This window comes from Musca autumnalis, unplaced genomic scaffold (assembly GCF_047663935.1).
Source record: "Musca autumnalis isolate F117 unplaced genomic scaffold, ASM4766393v1 scaffold_5, whole genome shotgun sequence".
In the NCBI taxonomy this organism is placed as follows: domain Eukaryota; kingdom Metazoa; phylum Arthropoda; class Insecta; order Diptera; family Muscidae; genus Musca; species Musca autumnalis.
Genome location: NW_027412088.1, coordinates 56151087 through 56176893, shown reverse-complemented (window position 1 = coordinate 56176893; position 25807 = coordinate 56151087). Strand labels below are relative to the sequence as shown.

General features: G+C 36.9%; 2 protein-coding genes across 2 annotated transcripts; one reads left to right on the top strand and one right to left on the bottom strand.

Annotated features, from left to right (window-relative positions):
- Positions 1 to 410: 410 nt before the first annotated feature.
- On the bottom strand, positions 411 to 11623 carry Pgm2a (phosphoglucomutase 2). Its single transcript, XM_073957615.1, has 4 exons — positions 11565 to 11623; positions 10255 to 11479; positions 1318 to 2316; positions 411 to 670 (listed from the first exon to the last, which is right to left on the bottom strand). The coding sequence occupies exons 2-3, from the start codon at positions 11263 to 11265 to the stop codon at positions 1486 to 1488; spliced, it is 1842 nt and encodes a 613-aa protein (XP_073813716.1). The 5' UTR covers positions 11266 to 11479; positions 11565 to 11623; the 3' UTR covers positions 411 to 670; positions 1318 to 1485.
- Positions 11624 to 17368: 5745 nt separating this feature from the next.
- On the top strand, positions 17369 to 18227 carry tsu (40S ribosomal protein S12 homolog tsunagi). The gene is made up of 2 exons (XM_073989200.1): positions 17369 to 17528; positions 17602 to 18227. The coding sequence occupies exons 1-2, from the start codon at positions 17468 to 17470 to the stop codon at positions 18039 to 18041; spliced, it is 501 nt and encodes a 166-aa protein (XP_073845301.1). The 5' UTR covers positions 17369 to 17467; the 3' UTR covers positions 18042 to 18227.
- The last annotated feature ends 7580 nt before the right edge of the window (positions 18228 to 25807 follow it).

Here is a 25807-nt window from a genome sequence, read left to right as displayed (position 1 = left end):
TTAATTAGCAGCTTTTTAAAAATATATATAATGAAAATATTTTATCGATTTTAATAAATGAATATATAGTTAGTTTTGTAAGATAAGAAATAAAATAAAAACAACAAAAAACACGCACTATATCAATAATAAAGTATTTATATTTATATGAAAGTAAGAAGAAGAAAGATTTTTTAATAAATGCTAATATAATTTTATACAAAATGAAAAAAAGTGAATGTGTTTTTCTTTCCATTGTATAATTTTGTTCCATGTTAAGGTATGGGCTGCAAAAAAATTGTGGGGAAGAATGAGATTATCTATCAAGTGATTTAAAGAAATTACGATTTTTGGTCCCAAAACAACTTAATCAATCAAATAAGCTTAATATGCCCTCCCTCTATTTCTGGCAAAAAAAAAACTGATTTTAATTGTCAATTAAATAAATTAAATGCCTTTATTTGTATTTGGTACTACATTGCAAAGAGATACATACGTATAAACAAATAAATACAGAATAGTCTGTGTGCGTCACTATGGTTAGGGGGCTATTTATGAAAATAATAATAGTTATATAAAATAGCTAAAAATTAACTAAAGTAATTCATTAGAAATATGCCATTTGAGAAACACATACACACAATGGAATGCGTATTGTCAAGTAAAGATTTCCATACATATTATATAGTATCTACCCAGCAAACACAATGTCGGACGTCCGACGCGTCTGCTCAAAGTCGGAAGTTTTTTCCGACGCGTCTGACCGACTTCGGTCCGAACTCTGTCCGACTAGTCTGACGAACTTTTCCCGTCCTCTCTCTCCCTCTCTGAAGGGAATTTTTCTATTTTCTCTTGTGATGCTTTGGCAAAATTAAGTGTAAATAAGCAGAGAGAAAATAAAGTGTAATTGTTGATGCAGTACGAACGAAAAATTGAGTGCTCAGGTTTTAATTTTTGTATCGGAGAACAAATTTGGTAAATAAATCAGAAGTTCATACGATAGTTCATCTGACTTCGGACCAAATTCGGTCCGAAAGTCGACAAACACTTTCGAATGTCATAAGATTTTACTTCCGAATTCGGAACGATATCTGTCCGATAGTCGGTAAATAAATCAGAAATTTATACGACAGTTCATCAGAGTTCGGACCGAATTCGGTCCGAAAGTCGGCTAAAACATCCGATTTTCATCCGAATTTCGGTCAGAGAACACGTCAACCACGCCATATGACTTTCGGACAGAGTTCGGACCGAATTCGGATCCGAACTCGGACGTTTCATCCGACTTTCGGACCGAATTCGGTCCGAACTCTGATGTTTCTTCCGATTTTGGTTTGCTGGGTATGTACAGAGAAGTGCAAAGAAACAATAAGTAGTTTTGTTTTAATTTTGTTCAATATACGTAAAAACAAAACGTACAATTGGTAAAACTAAATGTTGTTATATATATGAGTGGTTGCTTATAAAATTCTGCTAACTTAAAATATTGTTATTTGAATTGATTTTTCAATCACTTTTGGGTTTTAAATCATTAACGGTTGGCTGTAGAAACTCTTCGACAATACCCTCAACCATACGATCCAGTGTGGCACGTAGGGCTGGCCAATTTTTCTCCTCTGGTTTGGCACACAACTCGGCATAGTATTTGATTTTTGGTTCTGTACCACTTGTACGCAATGTTATAACCAAACCATTTTCAAATGTAAATGTTATCATCTGTGTACTGGAACTAACTGGAAGTGTGGCTTTGCCATCGGCCTGAGAGGTATCAACACCTGTCGTCAAATCTCTTACATTTGCTATGGCAAATTCTCCATTGAGAATTGATTTTGGATATGTGTTGGGTTGACCATTTTGGAAATTACGCAAACGATCAAATATCCGTTTAATTACCGGGGCTTTGTCACAGAACAAATACGAACAGTTGGTGCAATGGTAGCCGTATGTTTCATAGATTTCTTGAAGTTTTTCCGTTAGGGTTATGCCGTGAGTTTCTTTGAGGTAACATGACATTGTGGCAAGATGAGTGGCCGCACTTACACCATCCTTATCCAAGACAGAGGTAGAGAACATAAAACCGATGGCCTCCTCAAAGGCAAATAATACTTGTTTGCCTTGTTTCATCAGTTGTATGGCTTCGTTTCCCATCCATTTGAAGCCTGTCAGAGTTTCGACGAAATTATAACCATCCTTCTGGCCCATAGAACGTAATATCTTAGAGCTAACAGTACTGGCAAGAAGATAACATTCGGCCAAATTCACATCAGGATGTAATGCTTTGTAATTTTGAACGGACCACCAGCCGATGAGGGCGCCTAATTCGTTGCCATTGAAAACCTGAAAAGAGTAATTAAAGTAAAAGTTTATTTAAAAATGATTTAGCAGTAGATTTTAGAGCCTTAGATAGAGCCAAAAGTACAAGATTGAGGAGAATCCAATAACAACAAGTCCCCAAAAGAGAACAAACAGTTGGTTGATTATGGGGGGGATCTAATATGGCAAATAATTGGATTTTAGGAGGTTTAAGGAATCAAAAAAAATGAAAAAAACAGGACCATTATCCAAACACCTATATTTCGTCGGGTTTTCGCCGTTAACCAATAAGATCAATATCTTGTCGCGAGCCAAGGTGTTGGAGTGACTGTTGGGACGAGCGACATATATATCAGGCAGTGATCTCCTACCTCAAAAGAGATTCCCTAACACAACTGATCAAGATCAATTTCATGGTGCGGAGAAATTTAAAAGGAAACATCCCCACATACCCAAGATAAACACTGAAATTGACAGTCTCTCGCCCAGGTGACCGAGGAAGCTATGCTGACTTCAACGCCAATATTGACTCCTATAGCCAACAAAGGCCAAAAAAGGAGCGTTGCTGACTTGACTCTGCGTATTACGGACTCACCTCTCTTAGCTACAACACCTTCTTCAAAGCGGGCACTATGTCACTACGCAGACTGGGCAACCCTCAAAGAACCTAACCTAACCTATGGAAGTAGAGGTTCATCACCACCCAATATGCAGCCTACCTCATCGGGACAGATCAATGGAGGAATCACACCCAAATGGCCAAGAGACCAAACCCGAGCCAGGGCTCCAAACCATCTACCTACTCTGCTCGCTGCCAAATGAATGAGATCGGGAAGAACACCACTGCCAAGAGAACCTCCCAGGCCAACTTAAGCCACAAGGTGACGTCCCGATCTTCTCTCACGCGTAGCGGAGTTGGTAAGAAAACCAGTAGATTGCTGGTTCCGGATGAACTCCGAGTAGCGGCAATCGATAGATCCAATCCCGATGACAGGATCTGTGACAGTCGATGGCTGCTGCGTAACATCGTGTTCGCAGACGAAGGGGAACCTCCCAAACATTCTTAGATCGGCAGTGCTGCTCCAAACAAGGGTATCAGGGTCGTGAGCTGTGAGAACTGGTAACCTCTGGATCTATCAGCACAATATATGACCTTAGTGAGCTCCGTGTGAATTGCCAATTGTCGGCTGTGAGTATGAAGAAGATACCCAGCATAAGGTTACTGTCAGCATGGGTTGTTTTTGTCATAGCAGCATAAAAACCTATGCCTGCACGCGCAATCCCACGGCAGCGGGTTCTTTCGTAACGGATTGACCTGGAACAACACAAAACCAATGTTCCGGCCAGCGGCTGCCACCTCAGTGTGTACATGTTTGTATTTGTTTCGTTTTTCTGTATAGGGAGCAGCATATCCCGGAATGCCTGCTCCGAATTCTATTGGTCCGAGCCGGGACGGAGGAAAACCCAGGACCAATATATCTGTGCTCAGTTTGTCACATCCGCATCTTCACCCACATCCAACTTTCGGTGAGATGTAATAGATGTCAGGAGTGGGTGCATCTAAGGGGTTGATCTGGACTCGTTCACGTGAGGGACAACGACAGGGACTATGTTGCTGCATGCTGTATGAACACAGTCCCCAGTGAGTCGTCGTCGGATTACGAGACTCCCTCGTCGTCTGATTACGAAACTCCCCCGCAGTCCCCTCGACAACAACCGCACACGCAGCCTTTAACATCAGCCGTTGTTGTCCCAATCCCCGAAAATGCAGCCTTTTTGCAATTGAATTGCAATGAACTCCGAGGTAAGATCGATGAGGTAGTAGATTTTATGAGTCGGAAGAACATCAAGGTCGCGGCGGTGCAGGAAACCAAGCTGAAAAACAACCACAGCTTAGAGCATTGTGATGGTTACAATGTTCTGAGGAAAGATCGCACCAGAAGTGGAGGTGGGGGATTGGCTTTCCTATTGCACCAGTCTGTCCAATACAGACCTATCTCGCTTGAGCCTGTCTCTAATGACCCGTACATGGAATGTATGGGGGCAGCAGTCAGGTGTGGAGCTGCCGAGATAGAGTTGCTGAATGTATACATCCCGCCGAGAAATAGCTGTATCCCTGATTATAGGCCTGACATTAGCCCGCTCTTGCAAGGTCATAATCGTCTGGTCCTGGGGGATTTTAATGCGCATCATGAGATGTGGCATTCGGCCCTCGGAAACGACCAGAGAGAGGTACAGCGCTGGCTGAGCAGATTGATAGCTCTACGTTTTGCACGGTCAATGAGGACGCCCCTACCAGAATTAGAGGAGAGTGTCACAGTTCGCCTGACATAACCATCGTGTTACCTGGTCTGACAAATGACGTTACCTGGCAACCCGTCATTTCCCTTGGATCAGACCATCTCCCCATAATTGTCTCCATTAGCAGACCACCCGACTTCATCACCTCTGAACGCCGCACGTTCGTCAATCATAAAAAAGCTGATTGGCAGAGTTTCAGAGAGTTCACCAATCACCGCTTCAGAGAATTGCGCAATACTTCTAATGTTCGGGTAGCGGAAAGGACGTTCCGGGACATCATCACTGCTGCAGCCGCTCGCCATATCCCTGCTGGTCGAATACCCGAAATAAGGCCAAATTTCCCAGCAGAGGCGACGGGATTAGCAAATGAGCGTGATGAGCTTCGTCGTATCAACCCTAATGACCCCAGAGTCAGGGAGCTGACACTGGAAGTAAACAGGTTGGTCGGCGAGCATAAGCGGAACAAATGGTTAAATCATCTGAAGAGCTGCAACATTGGAGCCAGTATAGGTGAATTGTGGACAACGTTTAAGTCACTCTCGAACCCTCGAAGAAGGGAAGATAGGACCTCAGCTACGTTTTGCGACGTTACGTTGACTGACCCGAAGAGGGCGCAAGTTATTTCAATCGACAATTTGTCGAGCACCCCGAGAGTGACAGGGTGAAGAGAAGAGTAACACATCGCATCAGATCTCTTCCTGCCGAGGAGGAACCACCACAGTTTACAATGGATGATGTTGCCAATGCCATCAGGAACGCTAAATCATCCAAAGCGTAGGGCCCTGATGGAATCTCCATGGTAATGCTGAAGCAGCTGCATGAGCCGGGAGTGGAGTATCTCACTAAAGTTCTCAACTTGTCGCTATCCACCCTCATTCTTCCCGAAGTCTAGAAAATGGACAGGGTGGTCCCACTACGGAAGCCCGGCAAGGATGCCAACAAAAGTGAATCTTACAGGCCGATTTCGCTTTTGTAGCCCGTAGCAAAGACCCTTGAGACCTTAGATCATCAGCATGGATTCCGTAAGCAGCACAGCACGACAACTGCGCGGCACGCCATTACCACATATATTTGTCAAGGACTCAAACAGAGACGGCCGTGCGATAGAACAGTGATGGAGGCGCTTGACTTATCATAAGCCTTTGATACTGTCAGGCACTCCACGCTGTTTTAGGGGATTGAGCGGACAACCCTCCGATTAAGCTTGAAACGTTGGATAGTCAATTATATGTGTGGACGCCAGTCGTACGTGGAATTCAGGAACAAGAAGTTCAAACCCCGTAGAGTGAAACAGGGAGTTCCCCAAGGTGGGGTGATATTTCCGGAACTCTTTAACCTCTGCCTCTCCTTATTCCGCCCCCTCCAGACGGCATCGAGATCGTAACGTATGCGGATGATTGCACGATCCTGGCGTCAGGTACCTATCCTGATGACATCTATGAGAGACTGAACAACTATTTAACCGATCTTACCACCTTTTTCCATTCGATGAATATGCAGATTTTCGCCACAAAATCAACAGCCACTCTGTTCACCACATGGACAGCGCAGTTTGGAAGAGAATTGAATGTCGTGGTCGACGGTAGCAGAAATTCGACCACAAACTGCCCTAAAATTTTAGGGGTCACATTCGACACTACATATACGTCGTGCGCACACGCCACAGCTATCTGCGACAAGTTGAAAAGTAGGAACAAGGTCCTCAAGTCCCTGGCCGGCAGGACTTGGGGTGCAGATAAAGAAACCTTGTTGACCACATATAACGCGATAGGTCGGTCTGTGGTAAGCTATGCGGCTCCAGTCTGGTCCCCGAGATTGTGTGATTCGAACTGGAAAAAGATTCAAACTTGCCAGAATGCAGGCCCTGAGAACAGCGACAGGGTGCCTCCTCAAATCTTCAGTGTACCATCTACATGAGGAGGCAAAAATTCTTCCTGTAAAGCAACACAATGAGATGCTTTCGTTGCAGTACCTGCTTGGATGTTATCGTGTGAGCCATCCCAATCACCATCTTGTGGGTAGGCCCGGCCCATTCAGGGAGATCAGGAAGGATATCCATGCTCTAGAGGGAGAGGTCCAACGATACAGGATAGAACCCCTAGATCAACAAGCATATCAAGCAGGATTGGATAGCATTCACACGGACGCAGTTGCCAAGGCCTTAAGCAATTATAGTGTGAATAAAGTACTCGGAGTACATCCTCCATCTATCGCAGCTGAGGAGCGTCAGCTGCCACGACAAACTAGAGTAGTTTTGGCTCAACTACGCTCGGGATATTGCAGTCGCCTAAATTCTTATTGGGCGGAAATCGATCGCGCCGTGCAAGACATCTGCCCAGTATGCGGCATGGGCCCGCACGACACAGAACACCTTTTCAATTGCCCCGCCAAACGTACCCATCTAACTCCAGAGGATCTGTGGCTACATCCCATCGTAGCAGCCACTTTTCTGGAACTGGAGATAGACCCAGAGCCAGATTGAACAGAGGAACGAACAAATAAACATAACAAAAACACTGTTACAACAACAACATCTACACATTTTGTTAATTTATAACTAAATCTCAAAATTTGAACTGAATTTATAAAATTTTAATAAAAATTTAAAAAAAATATATGTAAGCTTGTTTTACTATTACATGGGTAAGCTTAAGATAATATTAATTGCATAAGCTTGTTCTACAATTACAAGGGTAAGCTTATAAACAAGGGTTCCGCTTCGATTTTTCTACAATTATGACATAAGCTTTTAACAATAAATTTCTCAAGTCTTTTTTAAGCTTAAGGCTTATGTTGGTAAGCTTATTATAATATAATTCTCAAGCTTTTATGGTATGTTGGGTTGTCGCTGTTCATCATTTTTTCAGAGACAGTAGGGTTAACAAATTTTTGACATTTTTGTAAAAAAGAAGTGAAACTATAATTGATATGTGTTGAATATAAAAGAATATGAACAAAAACAAAATATGTGAACGGAAAACAAAAAAAATCGATGATTTTCATTCATAATTTTACAACTGTTTTTGCAGTTGTCTGGACGCCTACGTCACACAGACAAGTTTTGGGTTTTTGACAATCAATACATGAACTCAACTGTCCTGTCATGTGTAAACGCAGGGTTATTATTGAGATGAAACGTCTTCAGTCAAATCGAATGAGGATTATTTTCGTAGAGCACTTCGACCTTCTAACTCGCTTCCTTCAATGTCCTTTTCTTCCTTTATTTTAAGAGGCGCTATAAAAGTACCACAAGATGACGTATTCAGCTTCGAAATGTTCTGCAAAAATGTCGCTCAGAAAATTGTAAGTACGGCTCTCATTCACAACTAATCGATTTTTTGGATTCATTAACAAAAATATTAAAAGTTCAGGGAAGCGGAAGATGATTAATGCCGAACAAACGAAGATTAAAAGGACGGAAGAAAACGTACATTTCAAGAGTTTGTACCCAGTAGAAGCAAAATAAGCTTTCCAAATTTTTTGGATATGCTGATATTTGGTGCTATCGACCATACGAACCAAGTTTTTTGGGAGTTATGACCTCCCTATTATAAGTTGTAAACAGAATGGGACACAACTTCCAATCCATTGGCACATATACGTTTGTTAGAAAGGCAAGCCAAACATATACTTTAAGACTGTAAAAGTTACTGAATTCCAAATTTGAGTCCACTGCCCACGTAGTTTTGTCTTATATATCCTGGGAATTTCATTTGAAAATATATTTTCGGCATTTTTCTAAAATCTAATTTTTATTATTTGTTTTTATTTTTTCTTGTCAAAACTTATTGTCAGAATGACTTTATGGCTTTACCTAATTAACTGCGTGTTGCGTGTACGTTCAAAAAAACAAAAACAAAATACATGTATTTGTTTTTGTTGTCAATTTGAAATACATGTATTTTGTTTTTTCGAACGCACACGCAACATGCAATTAATTAGGTAAAGTCTTCATAGTTTCTATAACAACAATGTCCCAATTTACATTGGGCGAGTTTACTTGCGGCAATTGTCAGTTTGTAGGTGAGAGAGGGTGCTGAGAGGCAAAGGGTTACCATATGCCTCACCTCTCTCTCCTACAAAATGACAAATGCAGCAAGTAAACTCGCCCAATGTAAATTGGGACAATAGGGGTGTCTTTTTACTTACTAAATGTTGCTGAAACCTTTATACAACTGTCAAAATCTGCATAATTATTACTAATTATCACGTAAAAAGACACAGCTATTGTTGTTATTGTAATGTATTAGCTGTTGTAGCTGATGCAAGCGCCTTACTTAATACACATTGATCGTATTTAATACATACACTGGGTTTTAACAGCCTATTTCAATTCCGTATATGTCAAATTAATCCTCATAAATAAGGTAAACCCTGTAAAAACCTATAATATAAACACGCTATAACTATCCCACAAAATATATAATGATGGAATCATCCATTTTCGAGCTACAGTGGGCACCGCTTTCAAAAATGCCATTGATAGAAAACCTCTCTCAAAACTTCGATCAAATCACGACAAATTTGTCATTTCTAAAACACATATTTTAGCCAATTTTTGTCTGATCGACTCGATTTTTTTTCAACATATTTTATTCTACTTTAAAATGGGCCAAATAAAAATCTATGTTGTAAAATTTGCGATAGGCCATAACCTTTAAGAAAACAATACACAATTTATTCCTTCACAAAAGGAAGAATTTTGCAATATTTGCAAAATTGAATCATATGATTCTTCACACGATACAGAAAAATTGTCCATCATAAAACAAAGCTTTTCATGACTACTAAGTATGTACATTTCAAGAGATAATAAGTTAGCAACAATATTGAAATATAAATACAGACATTGTTATCTCTCTTGAAACCCCCCATGTACCTATCACATATCACATTGAAATGTTTACTTTATGAAAGCTCAATATGGGAGCAGTTATTTCGAGTCATTTGTATTCTAAAAATATGCTGTAGAACTGAATTGCTGATAAAAATATCAGTTTACATCAATGTTTACGTTACCGCAAAATTACGTTTATAATGTCATGTATTGGATTTTTATTTCCTTTTATGAAGCTAATATGAATACAATTGAAACAAACAAATAAAGGTACAAACAATGTACAAATAAGGCAATCAAGAATTGTTAATATAGTTTTATATTGTTGATTGTAAATGATCTTCGTATATAAAATGCCCAAGAATAGTGGTTACTATGGGTCTAAATCCTGAAATTAAGTTTTAACTACATTTTACTAGATACTACTAGTTTTTGTTTATAGGACGTTAATGAACTTTTAAAGATATGAAGTCCATTTCTTATACGTGTCAAATGCAATGAATATTTTATATGAATCATTTTGGCGACAATTATCGGTCATTGAGATAACAATGTTTGTGTTTTTATTGCACTCTAATGGGGATGTTTATTTTCGTAATTATATGACGTCACACCAATGTCAATTGCTAAATATATTACTTTTCAAATTCGAGTAGATTTGAAAAAAGTAATCACTGCAAACACTTGATGTACTTGATGTTGACAAAGTCATTCAATTGGCTCAAAGTATTATTTTTACGACTGAGATACTCAACAAAAATACCACTACAAAGGCAATATTATCTAAGAAAATGATAAAAATATTATTGTTGCGAAATACCTACCTTCCACACCCCCGTTTTATTATCCTTTTCCGCACAAGCCAAACGATCTGCATCGGGATCATTGGCCAAAATAACTGTGACACCTTCGGCCTCAGCCTTCTTTATGGACAACTCCAGAGAACTTTTGCCCTCTTCCGGATTAGGAAATTTAACTGTAGGAAATTCGGGATCCGCCTCCTTTTGTTCCTCCACTGGCAACAGTGCTGGCAAATTAGCCTCTTCAAAGGCCTTCTCAACATAGGGCCAACCAACACCATGCATTGCGGTATAGACAAATTTTATCTCACCCAAATCCTTTTGCTTCTTATTAATATCCTTAAATGACTGAGGAATATGTTGCAATAAAGTCTTATAATAGGATGCGTACATTTCTTCAAATGGATCTTCTAATAAATCACAATTTTTCAAAAAATCCGTATTCCATGATTCCTCCTTGGGTTCGAGATTCTCAAGTATTGACTGTTGTATACCCTTATCATGGGGTGATATAATCTGTGCACCATTTCCCCAATAAACCTTATAGCCATTATCTTCCTTGGGATTGTGGGAAGCGGTAACCATTACACCGGCCAAGCTGTTCTTTTGTAAAATTGCAAAAGGAACAAATGGAGTAGCGACCATACGACTGTAGAGAAAAACTTTAATCCCATTTTGGACGAAAATTGTAGATGACAATTCGGCGAAACGTTTACTATTGTAACGGCCATCATAACCGAAAACCACACCTCTTTGATATTCATCCACGGTGTATTGTTTCTTAATGTATTCACATAACCCTTGGGCGGTTTGAACAATAACCAAATCATTCATGGAATCAAAGCCGGCTCGCATACATCCTCTCAAACCAGCCGTACCAAATGCAAGTCGTTCTAGAAGTCTCTTCTTTAATTGGTCCCATTCATTCGATGCTATCAACTGTTTGATTTCATTCAGTGTCTTTTCATTGCGATCCCACTTCAGCCACATATCAATTTGCTCATCTAATTTAGCATCTCCCGAGAGCTTGGCCATGATTGTTGTTATTACTTATATACTTATATGCTTTTACACACAAACTTTCTTTATCTCCTATCACAACACAGCTGTTTCTGCAAGTGATTTCGAGTAATTGCCAACGAAAGAAATCAGAAATCTTCCTTTCTTCTTTGGAACAATATTTGATTTGGCGAAATTATTTTTAACCGAATATATAGTAGATATGATTTTCACCCAAACAACAGATAACCTTGAAGAGATATGATTTTCTGTTAATTTTCTTGTGCGTATTGAGACTGTTAAAATGAAAATTGCAAAAAATGCGGCACACTCACTGTCGTCGTTTTTTTCTCAATACATAATATTCTCCCTCAACATAGGGGTCTATAAATCGTTAAAAAAAAGCTTTGCGACAAGGCAACACATTAGATTTTCCATAAGAGGTCTACCTAAATACGTCCGTCTACCCAAAGCGTTTGTATCATGGTATTATAGCACGGTTACACTACAGCTTTTTGCCGGGTTAACCCACTTCATGAGGATTTATTGCTTAATCTGGTCAAATCTGACCAGATTTGCCATACAAAAATTAAATCCTCTCACGGCTGGGTTTATTTTAAATCCGGCACAAATCCACCAAAAATACAGTGTTGTATTCGGTATTTGTGCAAAAAAATCCAACTCTACTCAAAAAGTACCAAAAGTTGCAACTGTTTTTGCAACAGAGTTTGTCGTGTTTTACACATTTACGATTGGTCGCATGAGATGTTATGGAGTTAATAAATCTAAAGTTATTAGAAAATCATAAAATTATTTATTTTTTACATTATGCAATTTTTTAACAAAAAGTACGCTTGATACCAAGTTACAAAAAATGTATCCCTGCGTGTAAAATAATCGAATATGACCAAAGAGGGACGATATCTCATACGAGAAATCGTAAAAGTGTAAAACACGACTTTATTAGTTATTTTGTATGTATACGTAAACAAACCACAGCTGACAGTTTATATCCTCGAAAAGCTAAGTGTAACCAGCAAAGATTAACCCACTGGATCTATTAAACCCAGTGGGTTAACCTTCAATAGTGTAACCGGGGTATTAGTAAAGAAGTAATACCCCGGTTACACTTACCCGGATTAACCCAGTGGGTTTGGATTTAAAATGTCAATTCCATAGCGCAAACGTCAAATAAATCCTCTCGAAGTGGGTTAACCCGGCAAAAAACTCTAGTGTAACCGTACTATAATAGTACGTTTATATATAACCGGATTTAACAAACCCAGTGGGTTTCAAATTAGAGATGGCAAACCATCGATATTCCCAATATTAGATATTTTCGATATAATATTTTAAAATATCGATATCTATCAATATTATCGTTAAGTTGTCGACACCATTAGCTGTGTTCCATGGAACAAATACACAGGTAGCCGCATCGGCAATTGTTGGTAACATAAGATGTCAAAATTTGACATCAATTTATAATGCTATATGTATGTTTATAATGCTACCTGTATTATTGTACCATGCTGTGTTCCTTTAAATGGGGGTACACACGATCAGTTTTGACTGTCAGTTTTGCTCAAATAATCGGTTGCTTGCCAGTGTGGCCGCTCATTTTTGTCAGTCATCAGCCAACCACAAAATATTTTGTGGTTGCTAGGCAGTTTGACATTTATCGATATTTCCGAAAAATCGACAGTCAAAACTGATCGTGTGTACCCCGCTTTACTTAGGCGTAGTTTACACTATATGTAAATGTCATATGACATGAAATTTTCCATCATTATATAGTCGCTAATATGTGCAATATTGGGGATTTTCCTTACGCCATTTACTTTGCGCATTCACACCAGCAAAAATATAAAAAAAATTACGTCTCTGCATTGCCTGCGTGGATAGATATGGAATGTTTTTATTTCGTGTCATATGACATTGATAGATAGTGTAAACTACGTCTTATGGGTACTTTACACGATATGTTTTTACATGAGTTGTCACTTCTCCCATACAAAATATATATGCAAAGTGACAGCTCATATGTAAAAACCATATTGTGTAAAGTACCCATTATCTGAGGTTACCATTTGTTACCATTTTTAACCTGCAAAGCGTTCCTTAACCCCAAAAAGTGGCAAAACTGGCAGCAATTTTTAAGAGAGTGAGAGGAGAGAGAGAGCACATATGCCTTTCTCTTCTACCACAGGCTACCAGCAAAATTTCTGCAGGTAAAAAATGGTAGAACTGTAGTGGGATTCTGTAACTCATTTTTGCTGTTACCGACAAAAATCGGTAAAATTAAATAGCAAAATTTGGACTAAAAACATAAAGAAAAGTAGGCATCACTGTTTGTGTCGGTAGAGGCTAGCGACTACTTTTTATTCATCGTTAACTTACCGAAAAATTTCGTTAATTATCGAAATTATAAGCATTTTAATTTTACCGACAATTATCGATAACAGCAAAAATGAGTTACAGAATCCCACTACTGATTTTTCGACTTTTGTTTGACGATTATTTCACAATGAAGAAAAAAATGGACGAAAAACAGAAGAAAAAGTCGAACACTGGCAAAACTAAATTAAAAGCTGTGAAATAAAATACGAAAATTGATTTTTTATGTTTATTTTTGACATTGCTACCAGTAACCAGTAACAGGATTCGGTAACTCATTTTTGCTGTTACCGACAAAAATCGGTAAAATTAAATCGCAAAATTATGACTAAAAACTTAAAGAAAAGTTGGCTTCACTGTTTGTGTCGTTAGAGGCTAGCGACTACCTTTTTTTCATCGTTAACTTACCGAAAAATTTCGTTAATTATCGAAATTATAAGCATTTTAATTTTACCGACAATTATCGATAACAGCAAAAATGAGTTAAGGGGAGTACACACTAATGTCATGTTCACACGAGCGTTTCAATTACGTTGTTCGCATTTCGAATGACGTACATGAATTAGCCCGTTTCCACGACACCATTCGTAATTAACAGAAACATAAACAAAATTTCCTTCATTTTTGTTTCCTTGTTTTCACGAAAGTTTGAACCGAAAACACATAAAATATACATTAAATGAATAGGAAAAACAATAGACTTTCCTTCAAATGTATCTTTCATGTTTATCTACACACATTTCATTCATTTTTTCCATAAATTCTGAATAATTTTCTATTTTCAATATATTTTTATATTTTTCTATTTTCAAAATTAAAGAGAGAGACATGTCAAACCAATGTTTGTGTATAAAGACTTTCAGTTATTTGTTTCCTTTTTGCTTCTGATTTTTTACGCGATTTTGATCTAATGGACAAGAAATGTGTGTGAAATTAAGAAGAAAACACAACCATCTTCCTTCTGCATCTATATTAAATGTTTAGTTAATTAATTTTCATTCATCTTTTTCCTTTTTTTCTAAAAATTTTTGTGTTTTCAACAATTTTTTCAATTTTGAATTTAGACATGTCATAATTAATTTATTTCGATAAATGCTCTCATTTGTTAGAGATGGGACATATTTTATCGTTGTTCGGAGAGTATTTCTAAACGAACAACGTAGAAAAATCGTCGTTCGTTCTAGAGTTGTTAACATCTAGTTCAATTGAACGACCTAGTTCACAATATAGTTCAATGGACACCGGTCATTTCCATAAACAAATTGCGAATGAGTGATTTTATCTCTTTGTTTGTATAAAATACATCATACGCAAACGAACTATGGTACTGAACTAGTTCACTAGATTTAACAACTCTAGTTCGTTCATAGAATTTTGTGTGGGGAAATAAGTAATTTGTTCGTAGTTATGGGTCGAACAACGAATAGAGAACGAACGACGTACCGTGGAAACGGGCTATAACAGTCAAAACTGACAGGCAAATAACAACTTTTATTTAGCTAAAAACGTTTGAAATACAATATTTACGGTATTATTTGGAGATTATAAAAGAAATTTTTCAATTAGGCTTTGATATTCACGAAATAGACCTCGATGACTGTCAGTTTTGCTTGTCAATGTGTACTATACTTTACAGAATCCCACTACAGTAGTGCGATTCTCTAACTCATTTTTGGAGTTACCGACAATTGTCGGTAAAATTAAAATGCTTATAATTTCGGTAATTAACGATGTTTGTCGGTAAGTTAGCGACGAATAAAAAGTAGTCGTAAAGTTCTACCGATAGCAGGAGTGTTGTCAACTTTTATTTGAACTTTTCATTCATAATTTTGCGTTTTAATTTTACCGACATTTGTCGGTAACTCAAAAAATTAGTTAGAAATCCTACTACAATTCCACTACTGTAGTGGAATTCCGTAACACATTTTTTGAGTTACCGACAATAATCGGTAAAATAAAAACGCAAAATTATGAGTGAAAAGTATCAATAAAAGTTGACAACACTGTTGCTATCGGTAGGACTTAACGACAGCTTTATTTTGGTTGTTAAATTATCGAAAAATTTCGGTAATTACTGAAATTATAAGCATTTTAATTTTACCGATTTTTGTCGGTAAGTCAAAAAATTAGTTACAGAATTCCACTGCAGATCTACCATTTTTCCGTTCCTTTACTTTTCTGGTAAAAATGTTCATCAGAGAGCAATTTTGAGAAATTTTGACACTTTTCTCTTTTATAGCCCGTTTCCACGGTACGTCGTTCGTTCTCGATTCGTTGTTCGACCCATAACTACGAATAAATTACTTTTTTCCCTACACAAAATTCTACGAACGAACGACGATTTTTCTACGTTGTTCGATTAGAAATACTCTCTGAATGACGAATAATTATGTCCCATCCCTAACAAATGAGAGAATTTGTCGAAAAAATTAATTATGACATGTCTAAATTCAAAATTGAAAAAATTGTTGAAAACACAAAAATTTTTAGAAAAAAGGAAAAAGATGAATGAGAATTAATGAACTAAACATTTTTTATAGATGCAGAACGAAGATGGTTGTGTTTCCTTCTTAATTCCACACACATTTCTTGTCCATTAGTTCAAAATCGCGTAAAAAATCAGAAACAAAAAGGAAACAAATAATAATAACATTGTTTTGACATGTCTCTCTCTCTCTTTAATTTTGAAAATAGAAACATATAAAAATATATTGAAAATACAAAATTTTTCAGAATTTATGGGAAAAATGAATGAAATGTGTGTAGTTAAATATAGAAGATACATTTGAAGGAAAGTCTATTGCATTTCTTATTCATTTAATGTATATTTAATGTGTTTTCAGTTCAAATTTTCGTGAAAACAAGGAAAAAAAATGAAGGAAAATTTGTTTATGTTTCTGTTAATTACGAATGGTGTCGTGGAAACGGGTTAATTCGTGAACGTCGTTCGACAGGCGAACAACGTAATTGAAACGCTCGTGTGAACATGACATTACCACTTTTACCATTAAAAAAGTAAAGGAACAAAGCTATTAATATGGAGATGAATGCTCTGTTCCAGAACCTGCAAGATGCTACTACTATTTTTTAATACGATAACATTTTTTCCTTTATGTTATCGGAAAAAATAGTAAAAATTAATAGATTCTTGCAGGTTCTGGAACAGAGCATTTAATGGCGGAAATGTCATTGCTTTTCTTGACATTTTGCACAAGTAGTTCACAGGAAATGTAAAGTAGAGTAAACAATTGCTTTTATTTTATAAAAAAAAAATTAAAAAAATACATTTTACTTTTCCCAAAAATATGTACGTGTGACTACGGACTCGTGCCTTGTTCATACTTAGTCTTGTGCCAGACTATGAAAATTTTCATGAAAATGTTTTGAGCTTATGGGTAAGAAGGGAGCTCCTTCACCTCCGCTCTCTCCTAAAAGCTAAAAAAATTTCATGCGTTATTTTCAGTGTCTGGCACAAGAGTAATGCTTGGTTTATATTACAAAATCCCCTCGACTTCAACTGTCAATTCTCTTGCGTATACGTCAAATGAAGACTCATCGGAAATTCATTGGATTTCATTTGACGTTTAAGCAATGGAATTGACAGTTGAAATCGAGTGCATTTCGTAAATGTAAACCAAGCATTAGGTTGGGGGTTTTTGTTCCAATAATATCGATAGGCAAAACTATCGATATTTAATTGTTAAAAATAATCAATTTTATCGATACTGCCATCGATTTTTTGCCAGCTCTAATCAGAGAGCATCCAAAATTGATGCCGACCGACTCGTGTGTTTTCTAATTTTTCATTTTATTTCATTAATTCAGTAAATAAATTAAAAATATGGCCGACGTATTGGATATTGATAATGCCGAGGAGTTTGAGGTCGATGAAGATGGTGATCGTAAGTAAAGCTACAATAAAAAATTCACTGCCCATACGGCCATTCTCACGATAAAAACCCTTTCTTTTTTTAGAGGGAATTGTACGCCTAAAAGAAAAGGCAAAACATCGTAAAGGCAGAGGTTTTGGTAGTGAAACCACAACGCGAGAAGCTATTCACCAATACGAGCGTGTGCGTCATGAAGATGACGACGAACTGGAACCTGGCCCACAACGTTCGGTGGAAGGTTGGATTTTGTTTGTGACAAATATACACGAAGAAGCCCAAGAGGATGAAATTCAGGAGAAATTCTGTGATTTTGGTGACATTAAAAACATCCATTTGAATTTAGATCGGCGAACGGGTTTCTCCAAAGGTTATGCTTTAGTAGAATTTGAAACACATAAACAAGCCCTGGCCGCAAAGGATGCTTTGAATGGCGCTGAAATTATGGGTCAAGCTATACAGGTCGATTGGTGTTTCGTAAAGGGACCCAAACGTTTGAAGAAGTCATCGGAGAAAAGACGTCGTTGAGCAATCTGCAACTGGTGAATTAAAACTTAATGGCAATTTTCTGACTAAAACTGTATTTTTTATATTTAAGAGACTTTTTTTGCATTCACTTTCAACTCTTGATATGTATAAACAAAGTTCATAAATCTAAACGTACTATAGTGAACCATGAATATATCTTAAATATAGTTAAATTATAAAACCGAAGAGACTCTATATAAAGAATTTTGAACAAATACAAACATTTTGCAATGTTTAAACAAATAAAAATGATTTTTGTAATACGAAAAGGAATGACGTTTTGGGATGATGTTGGTGGCCTATAATGAGAACCGATGCTAATAGTACGGTTACATTAGGGTTTCTGCCGGGTTAACCCACTTCATGAGGACTTATTTTATGCAATTGACATTTGAAACCCAAACCCACTGGGTTAATCCGGTTAAGTGTAACCAGGGTATAAGTTAGCCAAAAATCCTATAAATATAAAAAACAACGATTAATTCGGAGTGTCTGAGGGATATCATGTTAAAAAAGACCTTCGAAGGAATATCCCTACAAATATACACTCCGGTTCATCTGAATAGAACCAGCCAATATTTGTCTACAAATACCGTTATATCTGACGAAAGGAGAGGAATTGTAAATTATAATTTTGTGGACATGTAGAGTATATAGTAGCCGATATTTTCAATACCTAACATGTTTCACATATGCGTTATAACGGTACTTTTTAATCGCTTTTGCTCTGTTCCAGAACTGCAAGAATCTACTAATTTTTACTATTTTTTCCGATAACATAAAGGAAAAAATGTTATCGTAGTAAAAAATAGTAGCTTCTTGCAGGTTCTGGAACAGAGCAGTTATGAAAAAATGCCAAAATATTAGCATTTTTTAATGGTTCACCAGGTAAGAATGGTTTGTGTAAGAATTTACACAAATCCTTTGTTAGATGTGGTAAACTTTAACCAAAAACTATTTATTATTATAAATAAATGCCGTTAGTGTTGATTGACAGCAAATAGAGTGCAACAATTTGTATTAGGGTCTTGAGATTTGATGAAAATCGAGGCTTAGAGCTCCAAAAAATATTTTTATGAATAATGTTCAAAATTTTCTATACTACAATAAAATTACAAAAAAGTCACATTTGATAGGTTTATGAGTCCGAAACAGAGGAAATATGGTAAAGATAATTCAAAATCCTCCCTTTCCAATCCAAAATTCGATATTTTATCTCAGGAAAGTGAATGCAAATTGATGGGTTCCACCCAGTTTCGTTGACTGTGGACATCTACAGGTCCAAAAAATAAAGAAAATTCCACCGCCGAACGCTCCATCTCACCATCAAGTTCTTGGAATTTCAAAAGGTTCTAATACATTTGATGTGAAGAAACAGCTTAGCGATAGGGAAAGACAGACGTTTATTTTTTCGAAAGGACAAGGTTTAATTTTGATGGTTCTAATGTTCACACATCTTTTCCTTGTAGTATAAGTACCGAAAAAAATTTTCTGATCCGTTATTACACAAAAAATAGCGCCTATGTTTCTGCGCTTTCCTTGTCATGCGATATCTGCTAAATCAAAGCACTTGATGTACTTGATGTTGACATGAAGCGTTCGACGGTGGAATTTTATTATTTTTTGGGCCTGTAGATGTCCACAGCCAACGAAACTGGGTGGAACCCATCGATTTGCATTCCCTTTCCTGAATTTTGTCTTTATAAATTGTTTCTACCGATTACTTCATAAAAATATTTTTTTGGAGCTGTAACCCTCGATTTTCATAAAATTTCAAGACCCTAATACAAATTTGTTGTCAATCAACACTTACGGCATTTATTTATAAGTATAAATAGTTTTTTGTTAAAGTTTACCACATCTAACAAAGGATTTGTGTAAATTCTTAGGGTGGTTCTATCCTGGTGAACCATTAAAAATGCTAATATTTTGGCATTTTTTCATAAAGCGATTAAAAAGTACCGTTATAACGCATATGTGAAACATGTTAGGTATTGAAAATATCGGCTACTATATACTCTACATGTCCACACAATTATAATTTACAATTCCTCTCCTTTCGTCAGATATAACGGTATTTGTAGACAAATATTGGTGGTTCTATTCAGATGACCCGGAGTGTATCATCCCGTTTAATTGATTTGTATTTAAGGATCAGGAGAAACTCCATCCCCACCTTTAAATCTCTAAAATTAAAAAAGGATCCACGTAAATAAATAAATATATAAAAATATTTATTTTAAATACAAACATTTTGTATTTCCTTTATAGCTTAAATTTAAACTATTATATCTATTTATAGGAATCTAATTATTTCAACATTAGCTGGTATTGTATATGGACCTTTACAATTACCTCTAAAACGTAGTTATTTCACATTTTACTTCATTTTCTTTATATGCAACAAATGTTTACGCATTGCCTGCTGCTTGTCACGGAAACTCTTCTTGACCGAGCGAGCCTTGTAACCATGGCCCAATTATACAGGTCCTCTCTCAAACGAATTCAAACAAAAACAAAGATTTGAAATGTCAAAATTCCATGGTACAATTACTTAGCATGGTACATGGTCCAATAATAGGTCCTCCATCAAGCGAATTCAAAGAAAAACGAAGATTTTAAATGTCAAAATTCATAAACAGAGGCGAAAAAATTTTTGAGGCGAATTTCTTCTCTGTCAATTCAGGTAGACACATACAAAACATTTTACGAGAAAAAGTTGCTACCGTAGTTATTTTTGTTTGACGAAACAGAAAATACCAGCTGATCATGGTACAAATACACAGGTAGCCGCATCGGCAATTGTTTGCAACATAAGATGTCAAAATTTGACATCAATTCAATGCAATTGACACATTATGTTACCATCAGCTGGCATGATAATGCTACCTGTATTATTGTACCATGCAGCTGATCGAACTTGAACTGCTAATATAAGTTATTGTAAATTAAATTCTCATACAAACACAACACGACATTAAGTTTATTTGTTTTCTTTTTTTTTTCGAGATACATCTACCTGTTTCTATGCAGTTCGACATTTCAATACATCACAGCGAATTCAAATGACAAATATGAATTTTGACAGGTCAAATCGAAATCATCTGATTTTGCCGGAGGACCTATAATTGGGCCATGCAAACAACCATATGATTCGGTAAGTAAGAGATAGCATGTTTCTCTTCTCTGTACAAACACAAGTGATAAAAAGAGACAACAAGAAACCTTTCGGCGAAAATTTTGACAGTTTACATTACAAAAAAAGTTGCTTTGTTGTAGCAATTCGCCGATGTTTCTACCTAAGTAATTGTACCATGCCATGGCCCAATTATAGGTCCTCCGGCAAAATCAGATGATTTCGATTTGAGCTGTCAAAATTCATATTTGTCATTTGAATTCGCTGTGATGTATTGAAATGTCGAACTGCATAGAAACAGGTAGATGTATCTCGAAAAAAAAGAAAACAAATAAACTTAATGTCGTGTTGTGTTTGTATGAGAATTTAATTTACAATAACTTATATTAGCAGTTCAAGTTCGATCAGCTGGTATTTTCTGTTTCGTCAAACAAAAATAACTACGGTAGCAACTTTTTCTCGTAAAATGTTTTGTATGTGTCTACCTGAATTGACAGAGAAGAAATTCGCCTCAAAAATTTTTTCGCCTCTGTTTATGAATTTTGACATTTAAAATCTTCGTTTTTCTTTGAATTCGCTTGATGGAGGACCTATTATTGGACCATGGTAGTACCGGAACGAACTAGTTCATTGGAACTATTCCGAGACTGGAACGATCGGAACGATATCCGACTCATTCGTTTACATAGTTCCTTTCGTTCATCTCGTTCCTTTTGTCCATCTCGTTCTATTCGCTCATCTCGTTGTTTTTGTTCATCGGATTCAAACGTTTTTTATTTTGTTTTGTTTGTTATTGACGACGCGTGTTTTTGTGCGTATGTATGTGAAATATTGTGCCGCCTTTAACCATGATGAAACTAAATAGATTTTGCGTTTAACTATCAAAATCTCTAGGAAAATAAAATAGATTTTCAATAGAAAACAAGTGTTTGTTCCCGTAAAAAGAGCAAAATTTTTAAAATGGCCAAAAATAAGAAAATTTAGGGTTTGCAAAAGATCGTTCCTTTAATAATGCGCCTTTATCAATTATAAAAATTTACAAATATTGCTTACTACACTTCAAAATAATAATAAAAAACAATATATGGTAACATGGGGCGCCTTCGCCACTGGGGCGCCTTCGCCAGCACCGATTTTCTTGATAATTATAACTGCTACAGAAATGCCGTTAAAGGGAAAATTGTGAGTTTAACGAAGATCTTTCATCTCCCAAAAATTGGCATGTCTATCAAATATATGATTGCTGATGCACGCGGTTTCATGTTTTTGGGGTATTGAGAAAAATATTCATGGTAGGTATATTTTGTGATATCTTGTATACCTTTTGTGATATCAAAATTATATTTTATACCGTTAATAGACAACTACTGAAGAATATAAATCCAAATAATTTGCATGATAAAAGTAATTATAAATGTCAATATATTCATATTATGAACTATGTAGGGGGTGGGGCGGCTACGCCATGATAGGGGTGTCGTGGGTTAATGTGAGAATTATGTCAGGTTTAACTTAAATTGTTTATGCTATTGATATACCACGCTATAATGTGAAGTTGAAATCAAATATTGTGGTAAACCTATCTAATTTGGCAAAAAATTCATTTTATGCCTAAATGCAAGGTACCTACTTCAATTAACGGCTAGACTATGTTTCTTTTTGTAAATTTTAGAATCATTTTTGATTATTAAATAGAAAACATGTTATTTTTATGCATAATGTTGATATTTGGGGAGGAAGTATGGTAAATGCCAGTTTTAGAGTCCGTTGCTATATGTCCTATGTCGATGGCGAAGCCACCCCATGGGTGGGGAGGCTTCGCCACTTTTTAGACATTTTGTAAATTCTCAAAAATAATATTTTAAAAACAAAATTATAATCATTTATATATCAAAACTTATAGTCGAGACATGCTAATATTCTTACCAAAAATAATATTTGGAAAAACTTTAATGATGTCGATATGAGAACATTTTGAAAAAAACGTGGCGAAGGCGCCCCATGTTACCATAAACAAAAAATGTTTATAAGAGTGATTTATCCAAAAAGAATATTTCAGTTAAATGTCAAACGAACGAAGGAACTATATGGAACGAAGGAACGATATTGTTACGAATGTAACTGATAGGTTTAAGTTAGTTTAGTTTAATTTCCGTTAATTTAAAAATTTGAATTGTAACGTAAAGTTTTATTACGCAGTTACTTTATTTAAGCAACAACAACTACCATGTAGAACTCTCTTCATTATTCTGGATGTTACTTTACCTTTTATTAATGTGCGTTTGTTTTGTTTTGCAACAATCATGTAATTATTGTTAGTTTGTTACTTCCTTATTTCTTAAATTTGTTTGTTGTTGTAATTACGTCACTCGTATTTCACCCATGTATGTATGTGAATGTGGTTGTTCGCTTATTGCGAATGTGCGTCTGTGTGTTCGTTGCACAGATTCCAGATGTTGCCAGATTTCTAGATAATTCTAGACCAAGGAGATTTTGGGTATAAATATGAGATTCCGGCCAAACAGTGAGCAGTTGTGAATTTTATACCGAAGTGTAAACATCGACTAGTAAAGAAGTAAAGTAAAGCTGTGTACTTAGCTATAACAGTCAGTTCCGAATAAGTGTAATAAAGTAAATAAAGCATTGTAGAAACGTAATCTAAAACGAACCCTGTTTTATTTGGTACAAATCGTATCGGGGAATAAAACAACGTCTACACGGAGATTAGTTAAACCTAAATCCGTAACAATTGGTGTCAGGAAGTGAGATTTCGATCATCCTACAATTAAGTTTAAGGATCTACGAGTGGAAGACTTGAAGAAGGAGCTAAGTAAGTTGGAGTTGTGTTCTACTGGCAACAAGGCCGAACTACAAAAACGCTTGTTGGAAGAGTTCGAGCGCCGTGGAATGAACATCGACGCATATGAGTTCGACAGTAAGGAGGAAGTCGAGTTATCGGCAAAGGGCGAATCCTCCGTTGAGGAAGTTTCATCGGTAGCTGCCAGTGGAGACGATTTGAAATCAATGCTGGCTATGATGATGCTGGAAATTAAGAAAATAGAAGGTAGCTCCATGGAAATGAATAAGAAAAATGAAGAAACTTCCAGACTTATGATGGAGAAATTAGATGCTAAAATGGAAGAAAATTCCAGAAAGAGTGAAGAATATTCCAGAAAATTAGAGGAAAAGTTAGAAGAGAACTCTAGAAAAATCGCTAAGGGCATGGAAGAGAAATTAGAGACAAATTCTAGAACTATTAACGAGAAACTCGAGAACATCACGATGGTGATTGAAAAGAGAGTAGAAAACGTGGAGGTACAAATTAAAGAGTTGGATAAAAAGATTTTGTCTGTTGACGAGAAATTTCTGGCTCAAGATGAGAATATTCTGGGCATAGAAAAGAAAATGTCGGAACTGGAAATCAAAGGTGGCCCAGTGAGAGCTATTCATAACACGTTAAAAATCAAGCCTCCTGTGTTCGACGGCTCAACCTCTTTCAATGTGTTCAAATTACAGTTCGAGACAGTGGCTGCTAGAGATTCTTGGAACGACAACGAAAAGGCGGTATCACTCCTTATGGCATTGAAGGGTGATGCTGCTGACGTATTACAGAGTATTCCCGCCGCTTCTAGAAACAGTTATGGAGATATAATGGCTGCTCTTGAACGCAAGTACGGTGGCGAACATAAGCAAAACATCTACCTAATGGAATTAAGGGGAAGAGTACAGAAGCCAAATGAGACCTTACAGGACTTCGCAACGGAAGTAGAACGTTTGGTGCTAATGACGTATCCAGGAGAAAACCATCCATTGTTGGACCGTATGAAAATCGAAACATTTGTGAATGGTATACGTGACGCCGAGATCAAACGTGCAACGTATGCGTCACCAAAATCGTCATTTGCTGAAACCGTGTCGTACGCCCTTACACAAGAGACGGCAAGAATAATCACCAATCCCCAGACTCACAAGGTCCGCAAACTGGATACCGAGTTCGATGAACCCAAATATCGTGTTAACGAGATCGAGGCAGCAATGAAGCGGGTATTAAAAGGAAGGTATACGGCAGCACCAACTCAGGCCAAGGGCAGGTGTCACAATTGCGACAAAATGGGTCATTTTGCGCGTGAATGTAGAGCGAAGCGCAAGCGATCGAGGTCATCGTCACCATCCCCGTCAAAAGAAAGTAAAAGAGTGGCTCAACGTTCTGCAAATGAGTCACCGTTAAACTAAATCGAGCCAGTCCAGCGGGGCGTGAACTGGCTCCCATCGACGACGGTCCCACAATCTCCATAGCGATAGTACAACAGAAAAACCACAACCTTACAACAACTGGTTATATCAATGGCGACAAGCGAATTCTGACCTTGGATACAGGCGCATCAAAGTCCATCATCAGATCAGATCTGGCCAAGGGAAAGATAACGCCACTAAATGGAGTCAGACTGCGCACAGCAACAGGGGAGCCTGCGGCAGTACATGGAAAGATAACCGTGAGACTTACTATTGCCAATAAATCGGTCGATTACGAGTTTATAGTTGCTGATATCGTAGACGAAGTTATAATAGGCGCAGATTTTATGATTGCCTTTGGTCTTAATCTGGATATGAAAGAACGTGTGATGACATG

What these genes read in the sequence shown, in the direction of transcription:
- tsu (XM_073989200.1), top strand. Translation starts at nt 17,468, where the DNA reads ATGGCCGACGTATTGGATATTGATAATGCCGAGGAGTTTGAGGTCGAT. An exon ending in GGTCGATGAAGATGGTGATC is followed by an intron (nt 17,529 to 17,601) that starts GTAAGTAAAGCT and finishes TTCTTTTTTTAG; the next exon opens with AGGGAATTGTACGCCTAAAA.
- Pgm2a (XM_073957615.1), bottom strand. Translation starts at nt 11,265, where the DNA reads ATGGCCAAGCTCTCGGGAGATGCTAAATTAGATGAGCAAATTGATATG. An exon ending in ATAAAACGGGGGTGTGGAAG is followed by an intron (nt 2,317 to 10,254) that starts GTAGGTATTTCG and finishes TACTCTTTTCAG; the next exon opens with GTTTTCAATGGCAACGAATT.